The 19,786-nt window shown below is 47.0% G+C and overlaps 1 protein-coding gene across 2 annotated transcripts in view; it reads left to right on the forward strand.

The window, feature by feature from the left end:
* Nucleotides 1–2,254: 2,254 nt before the first annotated feature.
* Hecw1 (HECT, C2 and WW domain containing E3 ubiquitin protein ligase 1) overlaps nucleotides 2,255–19,786 on the forward strand; it is a 290,938-nt gene continuing 273,406 nt past the window's right edge. For both annotated transcript variants that reach the window (XM_045136063.1, XM_045136062.1), the window contains exon 1: nucleotides 2,255–2,429. Coding sequence is in view for 1 of the 2 variants with exons in the window: in XM_045136062.1 (XP_044991997.1) it covers nucleotides 2,400–2,429 (30 nt within the window). In the remaining variant the exon portion in view is untranslated. The remainder of the gene's footprint in view (nucleotides 2,430–19,786) is intronic.

Raw genomic sequence — 19,786 nt, forward strand, 5'->3', positions numbered from 1 at the left:
GCCTAAGGACCCCAGTTCAAGGCTCGGTTCCTTGGGACCCACGTTAGCCAGATGCACAAGGGGGCGCATGCGTCCAGAGTTCTTTTGCAGTGGCTGGAGGCCCTGGCACCCCATTCTCTCTCTCTATCTGCCTCTTGCGCTCTCTGTCTGTCACTCTCAAATAAATACATAAAAATAAACAAAAAAACATTTCATATGAAGAAAGCTGATATTAGTTGCCTTTAGATCTGAAGTCTTTGCACAGTGAGACTTTAAAGAAATTACAGAGTACACTTGTGCTTGCTCGCTAGCTACTGTGGTAGAATGGGTGATCTCTAGGTTCGCTGAGAGACCCTGTCTTAAAAAATATGTGAAGAGTGATTAAAGAAGGCACCCAAAGTCAACCTCCGGCCCTCACATGAATCCTCCCACACACATGTGAACCTATTCACATACACACACACACATAAAACCACGTTTATGTAGTTTAAACACACACACACACACACACACACACACACACACACACAAACAAAGTCAATTCATGCCCAGGGGAAAATCCAGCACACCCCAGTGTTGTTACCTCAATAATCCCTGTAGAGATGTTAACTTGTCAAGCCATCTCCATGACGGATAGAACCAACAGACAATGTCAAGGTGAGGCCACCGAGCTGGAAATCAGCGTGGACATCGCAGTAATTAAAGGAGATGGAGAGCGACCCTCGCTGCAGCGTGGTGATGATGGCGAACTTAAAGTACTGAAAGCTGGCACGTGTGAGGCTTTTGTTGTTTCAGTTACTTTTTTTCCCCAAGTCTTGTTGGAGTGTTTACCGAGTTTGGTTGGACTTTGGTGCTTATTGTTGAGGCTTGACCCTATCCACCTCTTCTCACAGGTTCTCTTCATATAAAGCTGCACGTTAATTCAAAGTAAAATCCAGCAAAATGAATGTCCAGTGTTCTGCGTGACTCTGTAACTGAGATCTGTGGAACAGTTGGCTTTTGAGCTCCTCTGACTGGAAGACCTGCCTGCTGTCGGAAGAAGAGGAGGGTCCCTCAGGAAGAGCCGAGCACCCCGGTGGCAAGAGGGCAAGGACAGAGCCCCTCCCTGCAGAAGGGGGGGGACGCCGGCGGCGCTTCCCTGCCCACACATGGCCTGTGGGTCTTGGCTGTGAGTTGGCTTTCACCTGGCACAAGGTTTCCTTTTCTGGAAAGTTTGACTGCGAGAGAGAAATCAAGGACAAGAGATGGGCCAGTGAGATGAGCACCATGGGAAAGCTGCCCACCATGCCATCTTGGTGTAAGTGGGAGGAGGTCTGTGCCCGGGTCTTCAGCCCACGGGGTTTCTGGAGTGTATGGTAGAGGAGGTCCTGGTTTGAGGTGTGGCAAAGAAGATTGCTTCTCAGGATAGGAAAAAATGTCTTAGCTAGGGGATGGTGGGCGGGAGGATGGGAAGGAATGAGTAACCATTGTGCGGAGTGTAGTGAGAATCACAGACTACGTAGATTGTGGGCTCAAAGCCCCTCTGGGCTCTCTGTGCTGGCGCGCAAGCCCGCCGTGGGCCAAATGCACTCTGGTTTGCACACCGGTGACCAGCAGCAGCCGTTCCCTTCTCTGCATCTGGGTTGTCTGGACAAGCAGCGGCGTGCTTTGCTTTGCTTTCCCCCCGGTTCTAGAACCCTCACGAGTCTGCGTGGGAAGCTGGGCTGGCCAACAATAGACACCCGGGCAGTTTCCTTTTTACGCGTTCCTAACGGCAACTCTTGCTTTACGTGCTCGTTGCAAAACTCCGGGACGATGCTCGGAAACGTATCCGAGTGCTGTGTGCATGTGGGTGAAGAAAAGTGTCCAAAACGGAGGCGAGCACACTCCCACCGGACACCTGCCCGGGGTGTTTGCAGCGCGCCCACCGCTCGCGCACACACACAAAAGGGTTGACGGGCCGTGGCTAGGGCAGGACGTGCCCGGTGTGCGTGCCGGGTGTTGGAAGGATGGGGACGGCGGTAACAAGAATCAATATATATTTACGGCAGGGGCGGGGAGAAGGGTGCGTGGAGTCTGCAGGGCGGAGCAGCGCTAAAGAGAGCAAGCCTGGCTCGTGGTTGGTTCCGGAGTCTGGTACCCACCGAGGAGCAGGCAGGCAGGCTGGGAGGGGTTGCAGGCTGGAGGATAAGGCAGCCAGTGTGCGGCGTTACGGCGCCCGGGTCGGAGGGAGCCGCGTCACCGAGCCCCCGCCGGGCCGCTCCCCGCCCGCCCGCCGGCCCAGCCGCGCGCCGCGCACCGTGGCGGTGGCCGCAGCTGGCTCAGGACCTCCTACCGCCAGAGCGGGCGGCTCCCTGGGTCTCTCCAAGCAGCCCCTGATGCCTGGCACCTATGCCGAGCACCCGCGGGCCCCGGCTGTAACCCGGAACGCTGACTAGAGCATGATCTGTGCCCGGTCCTGGACTGCCAAGGTAAGCGGATGCCGTGCCGGGACCCCGCCAGCCGCCCCTGGCCCGCCCCGCCCCGCCCCGTTCCGGACAGCTACCTCCCCGGCCCGCGCCCGGGACCCACCCTCCTCCCCCCCACCCTCTCGCCTCTCCCGGGAGGTTCAATTGTCAGCCCGGGCGCACCGCCGCGCCTTCCCCCAACCCCGCACCCGGAGGGCGTCCCCGGCTGGTGAGCGGGACTCGGGCGTAGCGGACAGATCTGCTCCTCTCGAGGGGCACCGAGAGAAACAAAGAAGCCCCCAGCCGGATTCCCAGAGCCTCCCCCGCCTCTCGGCTCCCTCCCGGTGGCAAGGAGGTGCCAGGGGAGGGGGCGGAGAGACCTACGTAATCCCCCTTCCCAGCCCACGCCCACCGCTGGCGAATCCACATATGCACAGTGCCCTGGGCTGGGCTTTTGGACAATTGTATCCCATGCAATGTCTGCAGTCGGTCTCTGCGACCCGAGGTCACCAGGGACCCGGGGGCGGGTGGCCAGGTGCGGGCCGCGCTCCCCTGGGGCCGACGGCGGGGACGCGCGGTGGACGCTGCCCAGTTCAGCTGGGCTTGCCACCTGAGTTTGAGCGGGAGCAGCCCCTCCGGTCGCCTACGGGGGGGGGGGGGGGGGGAAGGCTGGGAAAACTACATCCTGCCCAATTTTGGCTGCAGGGTGCGAGAGACACTCCTCATCCGTCACCCGAGCCATGACAATGCAGCAAAACCCCAGGTTTTAAACAAAGTGATCTCCCACAACCCACCCGCCCGAGCTCCAGGGCTCTCTGCTGCTTTGATGTCCCAGCCCTCGGTGGATCCCGAGAGCGTGGCTTCGTGGCTTGTCCTTTTTGCGCACGGAAGCTGGGCATCCTAACTTCCCTGCCGAATTCGGCGCTTGGGCAGAGCTGGCAGGAGCGCAGGCTGCAGAGACCGGGCTCGAGTTCCCGGCACAGCACGCCTTGTCTGCATTGGGCGGACACCAGACAGCACGCTGGGATTTGCCTAGTTGCGGAAGATGGTATTTTTGACGTCGCTATTGTTTGGGTCTTAGTTCTTGGATCTGCAGTGGTGCAGTTCTCCCTTGTTTTTCTTCTTTCTTTCTTTCTTTCTTTCTTTCTTTCTTTCTTTCTTTCTTTCTTTCTTTCTTTCTTTCTTTCTTTATTTATTTTGAATAGATAGGGACCTTGTGCCCAGCAGACATGGATCAAACTGGAGCAGAGTAGTTCAGAGATTAAGGGCAGCACGCTCTTTTCCTGGGATTTAAACACGATTTAGGAGGGTAGGGTGCCCTACCCTGAAAAGCCCGCCGTTAAAGACCCCGGCAGTGTTGTGGTCCAAGGCGTCTCAAAGGTGGTAACAGACCTGCGTTTGTCGTCAGCGCGACTCTCTTCCGCTGTGGCTATCACGGTAATTCATTCTAGCTTGGGCATTCATTTTGAAAATGTGATTTCCACTAAGTAGGGATTACTGCCCACATGCCTACCCTAGTATGAGTGTGCTTGCCTGCTGGTAGAGAACTGGGCTGTGACAGAACTCCCTGTTGCCTGCTCCCACCATTGGCTTTCTCCTCTGGAATGTGGCATTGGTGAAATGAAGAGCTCTTGTAATTCCTAGACCTATAGGCAAATTGGACGCAGGAGCATTGCCTTTGCTGAGCTGTGCTGGTAGTGAGCACACACCAGGATTCCTGCCGAGGGCAGCTGACGGCTCTGCGGGATGACAGTTCGTGCTCTTTTTGCCTGGGGTAGTTCTGCATGAAGGCAGTTGCCCAAGTTTGTTCACAGTTGGCACTGGCTTAGTCTGGAGGCCACATCCCTGAATGGGAAGAAACTGTCAGTGCATGGGTGTAGCGTAGGGACTGCGGCTGCTGTATTTACCGGTAGAGTGTCATTTGACTTGATTCCTTCCACGCGCACGCCCGGCCTTTGAAGATGTGGACGTTGAGGCCTGACTCTCCATGCACCAGATAGGACTGTTGATAAAGAAGGCAGTGGAAGGAAGGCTGGATGGCATCATGCAATGCGAAGCTGGGCTTCCTTCCTCATCTGTAACACGAGTTGATCGCTGGTTCTGTGGCTGGTTCAGTTTCTAGCATACTGTGACTGACAGAAGAGCAAGGGAAGTCACTCTGCCTAGGAAAGGCAGGTAATCAATACAGGCTAACTGAGGCTTATTGTACACCTTATGATGTATTTTTGTACCTTAGAAATTTTAACTTCAGAGAGTGCATTTTTTCCAAAAATAGAATTAGGTAGTCGTTCAGTCGGGTCACTTTTGTCCACCGTAGAAAAAGATTTGGTGGCAGGGAAGGTGGTATGGAGCAGAAAAGCATGTTGAATTCATTGGGTAACAGGTTATTTTTATTTATAGGTTTTAGTTATTTATTCAAACTTAGTGTTGGATAATTGAGAATGAGCTTTTTCCAGTGATTGTTTTTTTTTGTTGTTGTTGTTGTTTGTTTCTAATGAAAATTCTAGCTAGTTATTTCATTATGGGCAGAAATTAGCAATAGCATCAAGCTTACTTTCCCTGACATGACTTAGTATTGTGAGTAATAGTTGCTAGCATGTGCTCCTTGTTGTAACAACGAGTGAGGCGATGATGATTATAAACAAAGTGCTTTCGTGTGCTTACAGTCATGATTACAACTGAGATTGCCCAAGTGTTTGCATACTGACTTAGGCTTGCCACACAGTTTCCTACAGCCGTGCACTAATTTCTTTAAAAGTTCCAATCAAAAACAACATGCTGGAATAACAGTCTCTGCCAGGCATCATTAACCACTCCTGGTGCATTCTCTTAGCCTTTCATTCATTCAGCTAAGTTAGCACTGATCATAGTGTTATTGCTGAGTGGTGAATCTGCCACAGCCTCCTAGTCTAAACAAGACCGGAGCTTCTGCGGGACAAGGCCTCACTTGCACCCACCTCTCATCTTTCTAGCCCCTAGCACGTTTTGCCTTTGATGTGGTATGCAGAGAGGAATGTTTACTGAGTGGGTTTGCAGTCATAAAATGCTCTGTAATTGTATGGGCAGGAGGTAGGTGGGAATTTTCTGCTTCATGAGTCAGCTGGAGGAATCAGAGAGGTTATATAAGATGCTTACAAGCAATGGTAAGCCAGAGCTCAAGCCTAACCCTTCTCCTAGACTCCAGGAGAGGTCCCACTCGTCTCCGTGAAGCAAACAGAGAGGTCCCTGTAGAGAGGGAGTGCACATGCTGTGGTTATTCTGTACTTGAATTTCCTGGATTGTCCATTTTGACAAAATTTCTGTGATCACTGCCCTGTCCTGTCTTGCCTTAGAAGGAAGTGTCTTTGGTCTGAAGACCCTTCGGCTTGTGCTTACTCAGCAGGGTGAGGCCCTTCCACCACCTTCTCATCTTGGTTCTGCTGTCTAGGTTTGCTAAGGTGGTCATGTCAAGGGACGGCCGCCGAGTAGCCCGTATTTCCTTAAATCATAGTTAACTACCACAGACTGTATTTCTGAGATGAGCCAGCAGTTAGAGGTAAGCACCACTCGTAGGCCAGGCTGCCTTGATGGAGTCTTTGTGTGGGAAGACTGCTGGGTGACAGGTGTGACACAGTGGACATCGAGTCCTCACTGCTCTCACATTTGCCCGAATAAGCTGCCTAAGGATGGCGGGAATTTCAGTCCTCATGCATCCTGTCTGAAACAAGCTCTTTTCAAGTCGTTTTTCTTTCATGCTCTGCTTTCTTCTTTAGGTGGGAAGTTTAGCAGGCCAAGTTAAGCCACAGATCACTTTTGACACACAGTTCTTTATAGGGTTTTGTATTCGCATTCCACTGAGTCAACTAGAGGATGAAAAATAGTAGTGCCGATTCAAATTTATATATACATATATATAAATGGATATATTATATATAATATATAAATATATTATATAACTGGATATTATATATATACATATATACATATATATATACATATATATGGAAAATCACACTAAAGGCAACATGTGTCCATATTGAGCTTTTTAATAGCCATTTACATCTTCTATTAATCCTATCCTCTATAGATGCCAATAGTGATCTTTCATTTACACTAGCTTTCTTCTTTAAATCTAAATTTAATCTGCTTAGGAAAAGAGAATTGTGACATTCCCTTTTCTCAGTGAGAAGTGAAAAGGTGAAAAAATAGACCATTTCCAAAATGTTTAGGATTTCAGGGTTTGATAGTGGAGTTTTGAGACCTCGAGCAAAGCCCTTCCTTTATAAAAGCTCACCACTGTGTTTTCTAGCTGAGTAATTCTTGCAGCCAGAAGTGTTTCCTGAGATTCATTCAGCATTTTCACTAGAGGAGTTTCTCATTTGGTAACCTTCATACACTTCAGCGCACCCCCACCTCCTGTAACCTCCACGGGCAGAGAGTCCATCCCAGCACGGAGCATGCCCCTCACCCCGCGGGCTCGGTCTGGACCAGGGCACGGTACTGTTGCGCCTGCTTCCTGCTTCCTGAGGTTTACTTGTCAACATCACTTCTTCAAATTCAGATGTTGGCAGGTAGAAGGACAGTTGGAATTTTTAATGACTGTAGTATTTGTGTATCTTTTCCCAGACTTTCCAGACCACCATTTGAAATTTAAATTCTGGGCATTTGTGTCTTAAAGCCTTTAAAAAACATTTTAGGAAAAATAAAACAGCATATTGGTGATTTTATATATCCCATACCATAATGTGTGAATGTGAGGTTATTTATTATTAAGTGGCCACTGTGTTTTGTGACATGGTCACTGTAGGAAAAAAAAAATGACAGGCAGTCAGTACGGGGTGACAACAATGCCACTGTGCATTAAAGGATATCACAAAGACCACTAGCCTCCCAGATCACTGGATTTCCATGGCAACAAGTGAGGAGCACCCTGTGCTTGTCCAGAACCATACTTTCCTCATTTATTGGCTTGACGTTTGGTGCGCATAGAGGGCGGAAAGGTAAAAATGTAGGGTGCAGATGGGCTCTGGTGTTAGCTATTGCAGATGATATTTTTGGATGGAGGAAACTTAAGCCTGGAGTGGGAGAAGGGAGGGGGAGGGCTGGGAAGGACACCATCTGTGCCCACGATGACGGGCGCAGTCATGGAGACCTCATTCGGAGTCCCTTTTATATATTTAGTGGAGCAGATTTTTCATTTCACACTTTCTAGATATATTTGTATTGCACAGATGTCAGGGAAATATCATGTGTGTTAAAGAAAAAAAAAAAAGACCAAAATCATTTCCATGGCCAAAAACTGTAATTCAATCACTTTGCCCTTAAATTGACACCTATTTAACTTGCATGAATGTTCCCTCCTTTTGCTTTGGGATTGAAGTCAGAGTGATTTGAGGAGCAGGAACTTCAGTGTGCGGCACCATTCATGGGCACAGATTCAGACTAGGGGTAAAGAGATGAGAAGTGTGCGCCAAAGACCTTGCCTTGGGGCAGATGGAGCCCTTAGCAAGTCACCACATCTTCCTGTAAGGCGCAAGGCCTTTCAAAAGATCGCTGGGTGGTACGCTTGCGTGGGACACCCAGCCCTGGAGTCCTTCCCCAGCGCTGAAAGTGGGGAGAGGTGGCCCTCACCTGTAATCCTGGCACTTCAGAAAATCAAGGTCGTCTCTGTCTACACAGGGAGTTTGAGGCCAGTTAAGCTACGTGAAACTCTACATCAAAAACAAAAACAACCGCCACAACAACAGTCCTCCAGGTGCGAACAGAGGCCATTATCCTGGAAGGACTTTACCATTCCCCATAATTCCTTTTGCCATCAAAAGTTAAAGCTCGTGGGCTGGGGCAATGGTGAGTGGGTACAGTATTTGCTATGAGGTCCTGATTTCTGATCCCCAGCACCCATGTAAGGATGTGGGCTGTGCTGGCACATACTTGTAACCCCAGCCCTGAGGTGGACTTAAGACAGATCCCGAGGGCTTCCCAGATAGCTTGTCTAGAAAAATCAGTGAACTCTGGGTTCACTGAATAGAAAGTGAAAAGTGATATATGATGACACCCAATGTTGATGTCTGGGCCTTATTCACATATGCACACATGTGTACCTCCACACACAAATGCACAAAAGCACACACACACCCATACCCCACACAAACACATGCATAAACACACATACACATGCACATACCAGACACATGGTACACACCACATATGATACACACACATACCCCCACATGCATACAGCACAGACACACATACACATGCAGACACCCACCACACACACATCCATAAACACAGATACACACCAGACACATGATACACACCAGACAGATGATACACACACACACACACACATACACACATACGAGAATGTTTCAAAAAACTTAAAGCTTGTTAATTAAGCTTTTTCCTCTATTTTGGTCACAAGTTAATCTTGCTTAGCAGGTATGATGTTTAGTCTCAATTGTCAGCTTGAGTGGATCAGGAATCCAGTATGAAATACATCGCTTGGGTAGTTCTGTGAGAGCATTTCCAGGAGGGAAGAACTGAGGGGAAAAGTCTCCTTAGACTGGACAGCCCTTCTGGCTGTGTGGCTGAGACAGAGACAGGGAGGGCCCAGGGCAAAGCTGTGTGGCTTTTCTGGCTTCTTGCTGGTGAGCGCCTCTACCCTGAGGCCACGCTCCCCTGTGTGAACGTGGAAACCAGCTTCTTCTCCCTCTTGAAGTGAACTGAGTGGACTGAAGACCAGGAATCCCGCAGGCCTTCAGAGCTCGGTTGCGACTGCTCAGGCATCCCGCCTCTGGACCCAGTAGCTTCTGGGCGTCCGCCTTCACAGCCACTGTCAGACACAGACTGTATCTTGTCGACCTGTCTAGAAAAAACCCCTGCACAACATGTGTTCAGTCTGTCGGTTCTGTTCCTCTAGAGAACCTTGAGCAACACAGAGGGTTTTACCAGTGTTGCTCCTTTCCCTCAGCTCGCCTCCTCTGGTCTTGTCTTGAGTGTTCCTTCCCTACAGGACAATGGCACATAGGATCTGGGTGAAAATGAGAAGAAATACATTAGAAAACCTATTTCGTGGCTCCAGACCCTCTCATTATTGATTTTTCTCTTCCCTCTATAAACTGTACCTCAAAAAAACTTGCCTCACTGGCCTTTTTCTTCTCTTACTCTTCTCATAAAAATACCTTTTACTGGGGAGTGTTTAATTGCTATAAACAATGCATTTAATATATGTGTAAATTAAGAAATGAGAGAAAACAAATACCTACCATGTAACCTGGGATTAGAATACCACGGGTTCCTCTTCCTGTCTCACTGCTCCTTCCTTCTTCCTGAGAGCACGCTTGCTTATGTCTTGTTCATATCTACAATGGGCAACTCTGCCCTTCCACAGTCCTGGGAGTCCTCTGGATTGCCTTCTGTTATCTGAACCTAAGTTGAAGCGAATCTCTTCTGTTGCCTCTCAGACAGACCGTGCCGCATGACCAGCCCCGTGTAAGCCACCAGGAATGGTCCTAACTACTTTCCTGAATTCCTTGTCTGTCTGCAATTCATGTTCTTTGAAACAGTCCAAACCAGTTACCTCATTCATTCAACCAATATTAATTAAGTATCTGCTTAGGGGCTGTGACCTACCAGGAACACAACACCAAACATTAGCAAAGCAGAAACTAAGGCTTGTTGTCCTGGAAGCCTATGTTGTGTTCACACCTTTGTCCACTAATGACTTCGTCCCACTCAGAACAACCCAGATTACTGGCTCGGGTTATAGGACTTTGTTTGAGTGGGCCTGATCTTCCCAACCTTCAATGATGGGGGGCTCTTCCTGTCTATCCACATGGAGACTGGAGCAGACAGCTGTGGAGGGAGAAGGGATAGGGGTTTATTTACCCAGGAGCATAACAACCTTTTGAATGAAGTTCAGACTCCTGGTGGCCCTGGGGTTGCCAACCAGGTTACCACTGAGTCATGTGCCAGTGTGTTTGCCAACCAAGAGGACACAACATGGGTGGTTACAGCTCTAACTCCTGACAGCCTTGGACCTTCAAGAGACGTCTCACACTTACAGTCCGAGGTCCTCTGCAGACTTGGAAGGGCCAGTCAAGGGGAGACCTGCTGAAGCAGAACTTAGAGCTGCAGTCTTGGAGCCAGGAACCGCATGTCTGTCCCCAAGGCAAATGCAGGGTACTTTCCCCCTACTATCTGGGATGAGTCTTTCCCAAGAGCTGAACAGGAGCTCCTCTCCCTGTGGAAGCAGCAACCCTTCTTCTCTCCGCATTGTCCTCCTGAGCAAGTCTTGTCTCTTTGGGGTCCGGGAATCTGCGCATTGAGGAGCTGAGCAAAGTCAGGAGTTGTGGGGTGGGGGGGGGAGGAAGATGGGCGCTGATTGGTCCAGGAAATTAGGTGAGAATTACAAAGACCAATCAGAGTAGCCTATCAGCCACCAAGCATTCAGAAGCTCCCGCTAAATATATCCCACTCACTTGTTACCATGGTGACCACCAAGCCACAGTTGGCTTTTAAAAAGATGGTAGACGTGGGGCTGCAGAGACTGGGGCAGCTGTGGGAGCTCGGCCCCTAGATGTTACAGCAGCAGCAGCAGTGAAGCCAGCTGCAGCCAGCTGCTTGGTGCTCAAGGGCTCTGTACCTGCCCGCAGCTTCAGCGACACCTGGCGGCCTCTGAAGTGCCAGGTAGACCCTCACCTTGGCTCTTCCTGGAGTGACCATCTCCCAGCCCTTTGGCCGAGTAGTCACCCCTTCAGTGCACTTTCCCAGATGACCCACTTACCAGGACTGTCATCTACTGCCCTGCTTCTTTTTCACGCCACCTAACACCACGTATATACATATAGTCTCCCCTTGTAACTTGCAAACTCCAGTAGAGCAGGAATTGTGTTTGCTCCTTACCTGGAACGGAGCAGACGCCTCAGCAGATGCTCCCCCAGCGGCTGACTCACAGAGCGCGCCTGCGCACACTGAAACTCAGCCTCCAAGCGATTGCCATGTCTGCGGTATGCGAGACAAGATTCTCATCAGCTGGCTTAGAGTTTGGATGATTTTCATGACCCTGGATCATCATGAGAATTCACTTTTCCTTTCCTTTAGACTATTTCTTTGTATGCTACAAGATGATGGTAGTAAGGTGGCATTTTCAAGCTCTGATCCTCTGCATTTCTACGAAAGACTAGGTGCAGCACATTGCTGGTGTTTTAAATGTCTAAGACTCCTGTTAGGGGGAGCTCGTCTGAGTACCAAAGAGAATTTCCCAAACTCACATGCTTAGCAACTTTTTCTTTAATGTGTCTGGTCTTTCTGCTGTCTCTCCCACCCCTGGATTGAGTAAAATCTGCATGAGGATTTCCTATTAACCTTTCCGGGGTGGTACTTTCCTATGCTACAGTATCAAAGAAACTTCCTTTTTTAGGCCAGGGCTGGTTTTACATCTTCCAAAAAGGAGCAACAGAATAGAAATTTTAGGATCTCAAAGGATTACAAGGGCTAGAATAGGAGACAACAGTTTTAGGGTTTCTCTCTATGACACATGGTTTATTTACTTTGCCCATGCCTGAACTATCTGGGACCTTGGACTTGAGGGCCAATACTTGGGAATTTTACTTAAATCAATGTCCACGTGCAAGGTGAAGTGGCCAGTACCTCTTGGAGCCTCTCTAAGGGCAGAATTGATTAGCATCAAAGTCATCTGCTTGTAGTTTCAGCTGAAGTGTTTATTGACAATGCTGCCTTCTCTTCAATAACATTCAATAGCCAGCCAGCACAATCATTTCATGAGCTGTCTCTCCTATGAACTTTGCGAGCAACTCCGGCATCTTGTTACAATAAAGTAAAAATGTATCTTTCTTCAAAACATATCTTCAGATAATGGATTGTGTGACATCCCTTGTAAAAATACTGAAATTTAAATTTTTATTTTGATCATTCTCACAGGAGATAAAAATTACTGTGTGTACATGTATGTCTAATTGTATTATACTAATTAATGTATATAATAAATGTTATGGAACCAAAGGGAAATTTGACCCAGGGACTCCTGTATCACAAACCAAATTAAGAATCATTCTATGCATGTATACATACATGCAACTATATATAAATACAATATATAAGTTATTGCTCTCTCCCAATTCCTATCCACCCCTGTCACTGCTACACCTGCGAATACAATTTGGTTTTCAATTTGTTTTATTTCTTTTGCCAGAACCTCTCACCTTTTATATAAATCTGTACATATATGTATTATATTAGATTAAGGTGATGAGTATAGATAGATAGATAGATAGATGTATGGTTTTTGTATATAGTTTCATATACATGTATATGAACAACTGGGGTTGTAGCTCAGTGGTAAAGTGCTCACCTATCATACATGAGACTGGATTTTTTCCTTAACAGCACAAAGAGGCATTTTATTATATACATATATCTTATACACATTTACACAGAAATTAAAAACATTGTGGTTAATCATTTTCAAGTTGTGTGTGTGGTGTTTTTTCCCCTACCTAGACAAATATCTACTTATAGCTTAAGGTAAAAATGTCCAAAGTCAAAGTAGAGTTAATCTAATGAGAGAAGGCAAGCTGAAAAAGTTGTAGCCTTAAGAGGGCAATTGTTTTATATTTCATGGTATTTATGAAGCACATGCCATAGGCTGGCATGTTAATGTGATGCCTAAATCTGCAGCCAGATTTCTTGTCTTTACAAAGTTCACAGTGAGATCCTCAAGCCCCCAAAGAAGCTGCTGACATGTTAGTCATTAACCAAACATTGCCCCTGTCACAGGTTTAGGAAGCATTGTGACATCTTTCAATTAACCCTAATTTTGAGCAGGAGTAATTGCTCCTACGACTGTCCTGAGGCACATGAGGCCCATTGCTTGAGAGCTACATGATGTACGTGTGTGCCCCATCGCAAGGTGATGCTTCCCCAGCACCGCCTTTAGTCCAGAGCTCCTTTGGAAGCCTTTGGAGTAGGGAGCCTTTAGCTTAACTATTGCTGGGGCTTCGAGCCATGGTGTCAAGTCACGGTCTATACTTAAGACTGGCTAAAACAACCATTCCTCTAGGTTCTCTGCCTGAGCCCCATGGCATCTAAAGGGCCTAGCTGGCTGTGAGTCATTAGCAGGTGGCTGATGTTGGATGGCAGATGATTCCAGATGCTGCAGCCTGCCTGCCTGGTGCTGAGGACTAAGACTGAGGTCCTCTCCATGAGAGCTATGGGGTGGGGGCAGGTGAGGAGAACAAGTCCTCCTCAAGAGCTCCGGGCCCTCCTCTGGGTTAAATGGGATTTGTCACTTTAGGGTTTTTTAAAGTATTATTATTATTTATTTATTTGAGAGAGAAAGAGGGAGAGAGAGAGAGAATGGGCAAGCCGGGGTCTTTCAGCCGCTGTGAATGAACTCCAGATGCATGTGTCCCCCCCTTGTGCACATGTGTGACATTGCACACTTGCATCACCTTTGCGTCTGGCTACTATGTGGAACCTGGAGATTTGAACAAGCATTCTTAGGCTTCACAAGCAAGTGCTTTAACTGCTAAGCCATCTCTCCAGCCCGCTTTAGGATTTTTAATTTGGTGGAGAAAGGTCTGAAAATTATGTAGGCTTTATAGAGAAAGTAGAGGGTTCTGGCAAGAGAAATAAAACAAGTTGAAAACCAGCTTGTATCTGCAGGGTGGACAGGAGCTGGGAGAGAGCAAGAAGCTGCATGATAGGAGCCTTCGTTCCGTGGCCTGGTCCCTCCCCCCTTTCTTGAGTGTTCATTTGTCTCTGCTGAACATTGTAATCAATGCACTATTTTTGTAGGAGCATTAAACTTTGTGGTAGGAAATTTCTCCTAACCGTTAGAACTCTTGTCCTGAAAATTTCATTTTACTGACAACAGAGAGTGAGTGAGTGGCTTTATTTATTTATCTCATCTGGATAAGAATCTGCAAATGGCTTTTGAGCGATCCAGATATTTGATTTTTCATATCTATTTTTTTCCACAGTGCTATTAGCAGGTATATCTCATGACTTCAGGCATTTTTTCAGGCAATGATCTCAGTGAGATTGAAAAATCAGCTAAGTCACTTATAGATTCATAGGAGGTTGGCTAAGCTGCAGCCCACTTTGCCCTGTAATTTTCCAAATGGCATGTTTACAGGGCACAGGACGTGCGTCAGTTAAACAAGGACAGGAAGCGGTCGCTTGGCATGTGGCTGGGTGTTCCGTGGCATACCTTGCTGGCTCAGCCCAGGTTCCCTCAGACAGGGAGCACCCCTGGGAGCGGGACACCCCTGGGAGCGGGTCACCGGTGAGCCCACAAGGGCTACTGCTCTGCTTCTGCTGGCCGGGACGGTGTGGGTTGGAAGCTACTTCTTGACGCTGCAGCTTCAGGTTTTCCTAAGATGTTCCTTACAAAATCCAATGACTGGGATTTTAGAACTTACATAATTTGAAGACTTTTTTTTTTTTTGCTCATTTAATATACCAATTTTTAATGATGCTTGGTGGACTTAAACCGGGCATACTTGAAAACCTCGAATTTGCAACTTTTTTTTGTTTTGCATGTGTATGTGTGTGATACTTATGTGTGTATGTGTGCTTGTGTGTGTGTGTGTGTGTGTGTGTGTGTGTGTGTAAGTGTGAATTTGGGTACGCATGATCAACTGTTTACAGGTGTGCGAGTGTGGAGGCCAGAGGCTGACACGGATGTCTGCGGCTGTCCTCCTCTGTTGACACAAGATCTCTCACAGATCCCAGAGCTCACCATTTTGCCTAGTCTACCTTGCCAGCCATCCAGCCAGCTAGCTTGCTTGAGGATCTGCCAGTCTCCACCCCCAAAATACTGGGAGTCTAGACTCATTCCACAAAGCCAAGCGCTCACGTGGGCACCAGGGATGAAACTCGGGCTCTCCCGTTCACACAGCAAGTCCCTACCTCCTGGGCCACCAGCGCAGCCTCAGTTTTCAACTTTTGTTCTAGAAATGGGTTTAGGAGTCCAGGATGCCTGAGCAGATTGGGCTGCTATCACAAATCAGGCTGGAAGGCTGAGTCAGGAGGCCAGCACGCTGGGCTCTGTGAGGCTTCTTCCTCCAGGCTGCTTTGCCCTGTGTCTTCATGTGATGTGGTAGGAAGCAGCTAGGAGAGTTCCCTGGGATAGCTTCCCAAAGGTACCAGTGGCATTTATGAAGGCTCCACCCTTGTGATCTCAGCATCTTTCCAAACACCAAATACCATCGCACTGGACATATGAATTGGAGGGCTGTACACAAGCATTCAGTTCATGACAGAGGAATTGGTTCTTTTGTTTTGTTGATAACAAAAGACTTTGACTAAGGCTTCACATAACTAAAATCTAAAACATAGCGAGGGTTGAGCGCTTGATAACAAAATACCAATACCAGCCAGTGGGCCGAGGGTTGTGACTCAGTACCATGAATATTTCTAACAGAATGGCAAGCAAAGACACCATGTCCCAGTGCACCTCGACCAGAGTCCAGCTGTCCTTCTGAGGAAGGCCGGGGTGGACTCTGCTGCCAGGACCCTCGGAGCATGGCTCATCTCAGCGGGAGTGGGCACCCCGCATGTCCACAGTGTCAGTCCTAGGAGGTCGTGATGTCTTCCTGGCTTTGCGGCCAGCTTGGGATCCTCCGACTGCCTCCACACACCATAAGCGACGGTCAAGAGTCTTTTGGAAAAGCAGGTCCATTTAGAGCAAAGGGTCGTGCGTGTAGTTTGCTCTGACACTTGCTTCTTGAGTCAATCCCGCCAGCCCGAGTTGCCTGCGCGCTGGTCTTTGTGGTCTCCTCGAGGCCTCAGAGCCCTGTGCACGCACGACGCCCACCAGCTGCATTTCCGCTCTGTCACTGCAAAAATGCCTTTCTCATTTTATCCTGTACTGTCTTGAGATTTTTTTACTTTTAAAATATAATATTTATGCATAATCATTTATAGCAGGGTCAGAAAATGAGGATGGCAAATAAGGTCTCCCTAGAAGCCCAGCATGGCAGGCATGCCCATGCCTGTGGCTGGGCCATGTCACTGTGCTGGAGCTAAATGACATATTTGAACGTCGGATCCTCTAGACCTGGAATACTTATTCACTGGCCCGGTAAATGCATAATTTAAAGACAAAACATTGGGTAAAAGATAAAATAATTCCCTAGAATGTAACTACCAGATGGAACCATCTTTGGTGTCAAAATATTTCCTTTGAGCATAATATACTGCTTATATAGCATAAACTGTATTATACTAGGAAAATTACACCATAAACCTGTTCGTCCATGTCATAATGTTTAGATGAATTTTCTGCTCATAAAACATTTGGGTGTATGTAGTTTTAATTGGTTATATAATAATTTATGTGATACTCCATGTACCTGTTTGTACTTACATATTGATTATAGTGGAATTTTGCTATGTGTTTTACAGATAATATTTTATTTAGTTCTTCTAATTTCATGGAGAGATGTTAACTCCATTTTGTAGACTAGAACCCTGAGACCTGATTGGTGACTTGACCAGCTCCCATGGTGAGGCAGTCTGGCACACAACTCCAAAATTTTTAGCTATGCATTAATTACACAAAGACTGTTCTTTGGCAAAGCAGTAATGGTGCACATTAGAAATATAGAATTGATGAAAACCGGGCGTGGTGGCGCACACCTTTAATCCCAGCACTTGGGAGTCACAGGTAGGAGAATTGCCATGAATTCAAGGCTCCCCTGAGACTACATAGTGAATTCCAGGTCAGCCTGGACTACAGTGAACCTCAAAAAAAAAAAAAAAAAAAAAGAAAGAAAGAAAGAGAAGAAATACTGAATTGAGATGTAATGTACACATCACTGGCTGCATTTAATTTTTTTCCATAGAAATGATTTTCAAAAGCAGAGCTCATGAATCAAAAGGTCGCATTGAGATTTCCTCAAAGAAACCTAAGTGTTATGTTTCTTTTCAGAAGAAGAGTCGTAGCAACCCACATCACACACTAGTCATTTCAGTGGCTGTCAGTCTTCACTTTGTCATTCCTGAGAACCGCGAGCCTCACTTTTGTCAGGAGGAGGAGTGATGCTCAGGCAGCTGTAGCCACATGGTCCCTCGGACAGGGCTTCTGGGAAAGTGGCTGTTGTCCTGATAGAAGAAAACAGGCTTCTTTGCACGAGCTTTGTCTTTTGTCCTTCGGTCCTTCCTTTCGTCCTGTGATCCCAGGCCAAAAGCTGCATGCTCAGTGCTGCACACGGAGGAGAGGTGGCCCGAGGCAGGGCTGGAGACCACGCCTGGGCTTCGGGAAGTCCCTGCGCCAGTGCTCTGAGGACGGCGCTGTTGCTCTTCCTGCGAGTGACAGGACAGTGTGTGCATCCGGGTCTCCGAACATCATCTGCTTTAGTGAGGACCTCCCTCCTCACCTTAGCATGATTCCGCTGTTTCTCTTACCAAGTTAAATTAAGTCTTTATACGATAGATAGGAACTTCGTCACCTCTTACGTGGCCTAAGATGTGCCTTTCAATTTGATTTCTCAAGTTCTGTTCATTAAAGTGGTGATCTACTGTCGTCTCCATTGAAAGGTACAGTTTATCTTCAAACAAAGTGATGGGAACCAATTCTTGCTGCCAATAACCTTCCACTTACTTGTGTTATCAGCCAGTGGCTCCTCCATGACTGTAATTCTGCTGGCAACTTCCCAATTATGTAATTCTCTCCACATTTATCAGCTCTCTCCCCCCTCCCTCCAAGTTCCTTATCTCCACTGTATTCTTAGAGTTGTATTGACTTAGTGTGATACAATCTATTGCAATCTATAATATATAAATAAATATATACATATTCTTTTTTACTTATTTGGGAGAAAGAGCAAGAAAAAGTATGGGTATACCAGTGTCTCTTGCCACTGCACATGTGACATTTTGTGTATCTGCCTTACATAGATACTGGGGAATCAAACTGGGGGCCAGAAAGTACCTTTAACCACTGAGCAATCTCCTCATCTCTCTGTAAATATATTTTCATAGCTATTTATTTTTAATTTAATTTGTTTATTGTTAGCTAGCATATGAAGTTTTAGGTATTATTGAGACATATTCAAACAAAATTTATTTCAGTTGGATTCTCTTTATCCCCAATTCCCCCTTGTGCTCCCCGAGTTTCCTTTGGGCTTTCATGTCACATTGTATCTTTTGCCCTCTCTCCCTCCTGAACATCTTGTTGCACCCTCTCTTGGTCTCCTGTCCAGTTTCTTAGGCTTTATCCATGTTTATTCCCTTTTATGTACATACATGTATCTATCTGTTGCAGTCAGGTTCACATTGCTGGTAGAAATTACTCAACCAAGAGCAGCTTGTAGGGATATTTTGGCTTACAGGCTCAAGGGGAAGCTCCACGATGGCAGGGGAAAGCGATGGCATGAGGAGAGGGTAGACATCACCCCCTGGCCCACATAAGGTGGACAATAGGAACAGGAGAGTGTGCCAAACATTGGCAGTGGGAAACTGGCTATAACACCCATAAGCCTGTTCCCAACAATACACCGCCTTCAGGCATTAATATCCTAATCTCCATCAGCTGGGAACCTGGCATTCAGAACACCTAAGTTTATGGGGGACACCTGAATCAAACCACCACACTATTTCTATATATCTATCTATATCTATATCTGTATCTATGTCTATATCTATATCTGTCTATCTCTATACCTATACCTATATCTAATCATCTCTCTCTCTCTCTCTCTATCTATTTATCTATGTATCTATCTCAAGCTAGGATCTGCATATGACAGAGAACATGCGATTTTTGTTCTTTTGGGCCCAGGTCACCTCATTTAATATAATCCTTTCCAGGTCTACCCACTTTCCTGAAAATTTTATCATTTCATTTTTCTTTATAGCTGAGTAAAATTCCATTGTGTATATGTATTGCATTTTCATCATCTATTCATCTGGTGATGGGCATCTAGGCTGGTTCCATTTCCTTACGATTGTGACTAGGGCATCAATGACGATGGATGTGCAAGCATCTCTACAGTAAGGAGTCGAGTCTTTAGGGTATAACTTAGGAGTGGTGTAGGTAGGCCCTGTGGAAGATCAGCACCTCTGTTGACATGCTGTCCTTAGTTTTCTTGGTGATAGTCATTCTCACGGGTGTGATACCAAATCTCAAAGGAGGTTTTTTGTTTGTTTGTTTGTTTTGTTTTTTGTTTTTCAAGGTAGGGTCTCACTCTAGCTTAGTCTGACCTGGAATTCACTCTTTACTCCCAGGGTGGCCTTGAACTCACTGCAATCCTCCTACCTCTGCCTCTTGAGTGCTGGGATTAAAGGCATGCACTGCCATGGCTGGCTCAAAGTAGTTTTAATTTAATTTAATGATGGCTAGGGGTATTGAACACCTTTTACAATACTTATGT

Source organism: Jaculus jaculus, chromosome 16 (genome assembly GCF_020740685.1).
Source record: "Jaculus jaculus isolate mJacJac1 chromosome 16, mJacJac1.mat.Y.cur, whole genome shotgun sequence".
NCBI classification, from domain to species: Eukaryota; Metazoa; Chordata; class Mammalia; order Rodentia; family Dipodidae; genus Jaculus; species Jaculus jaculus.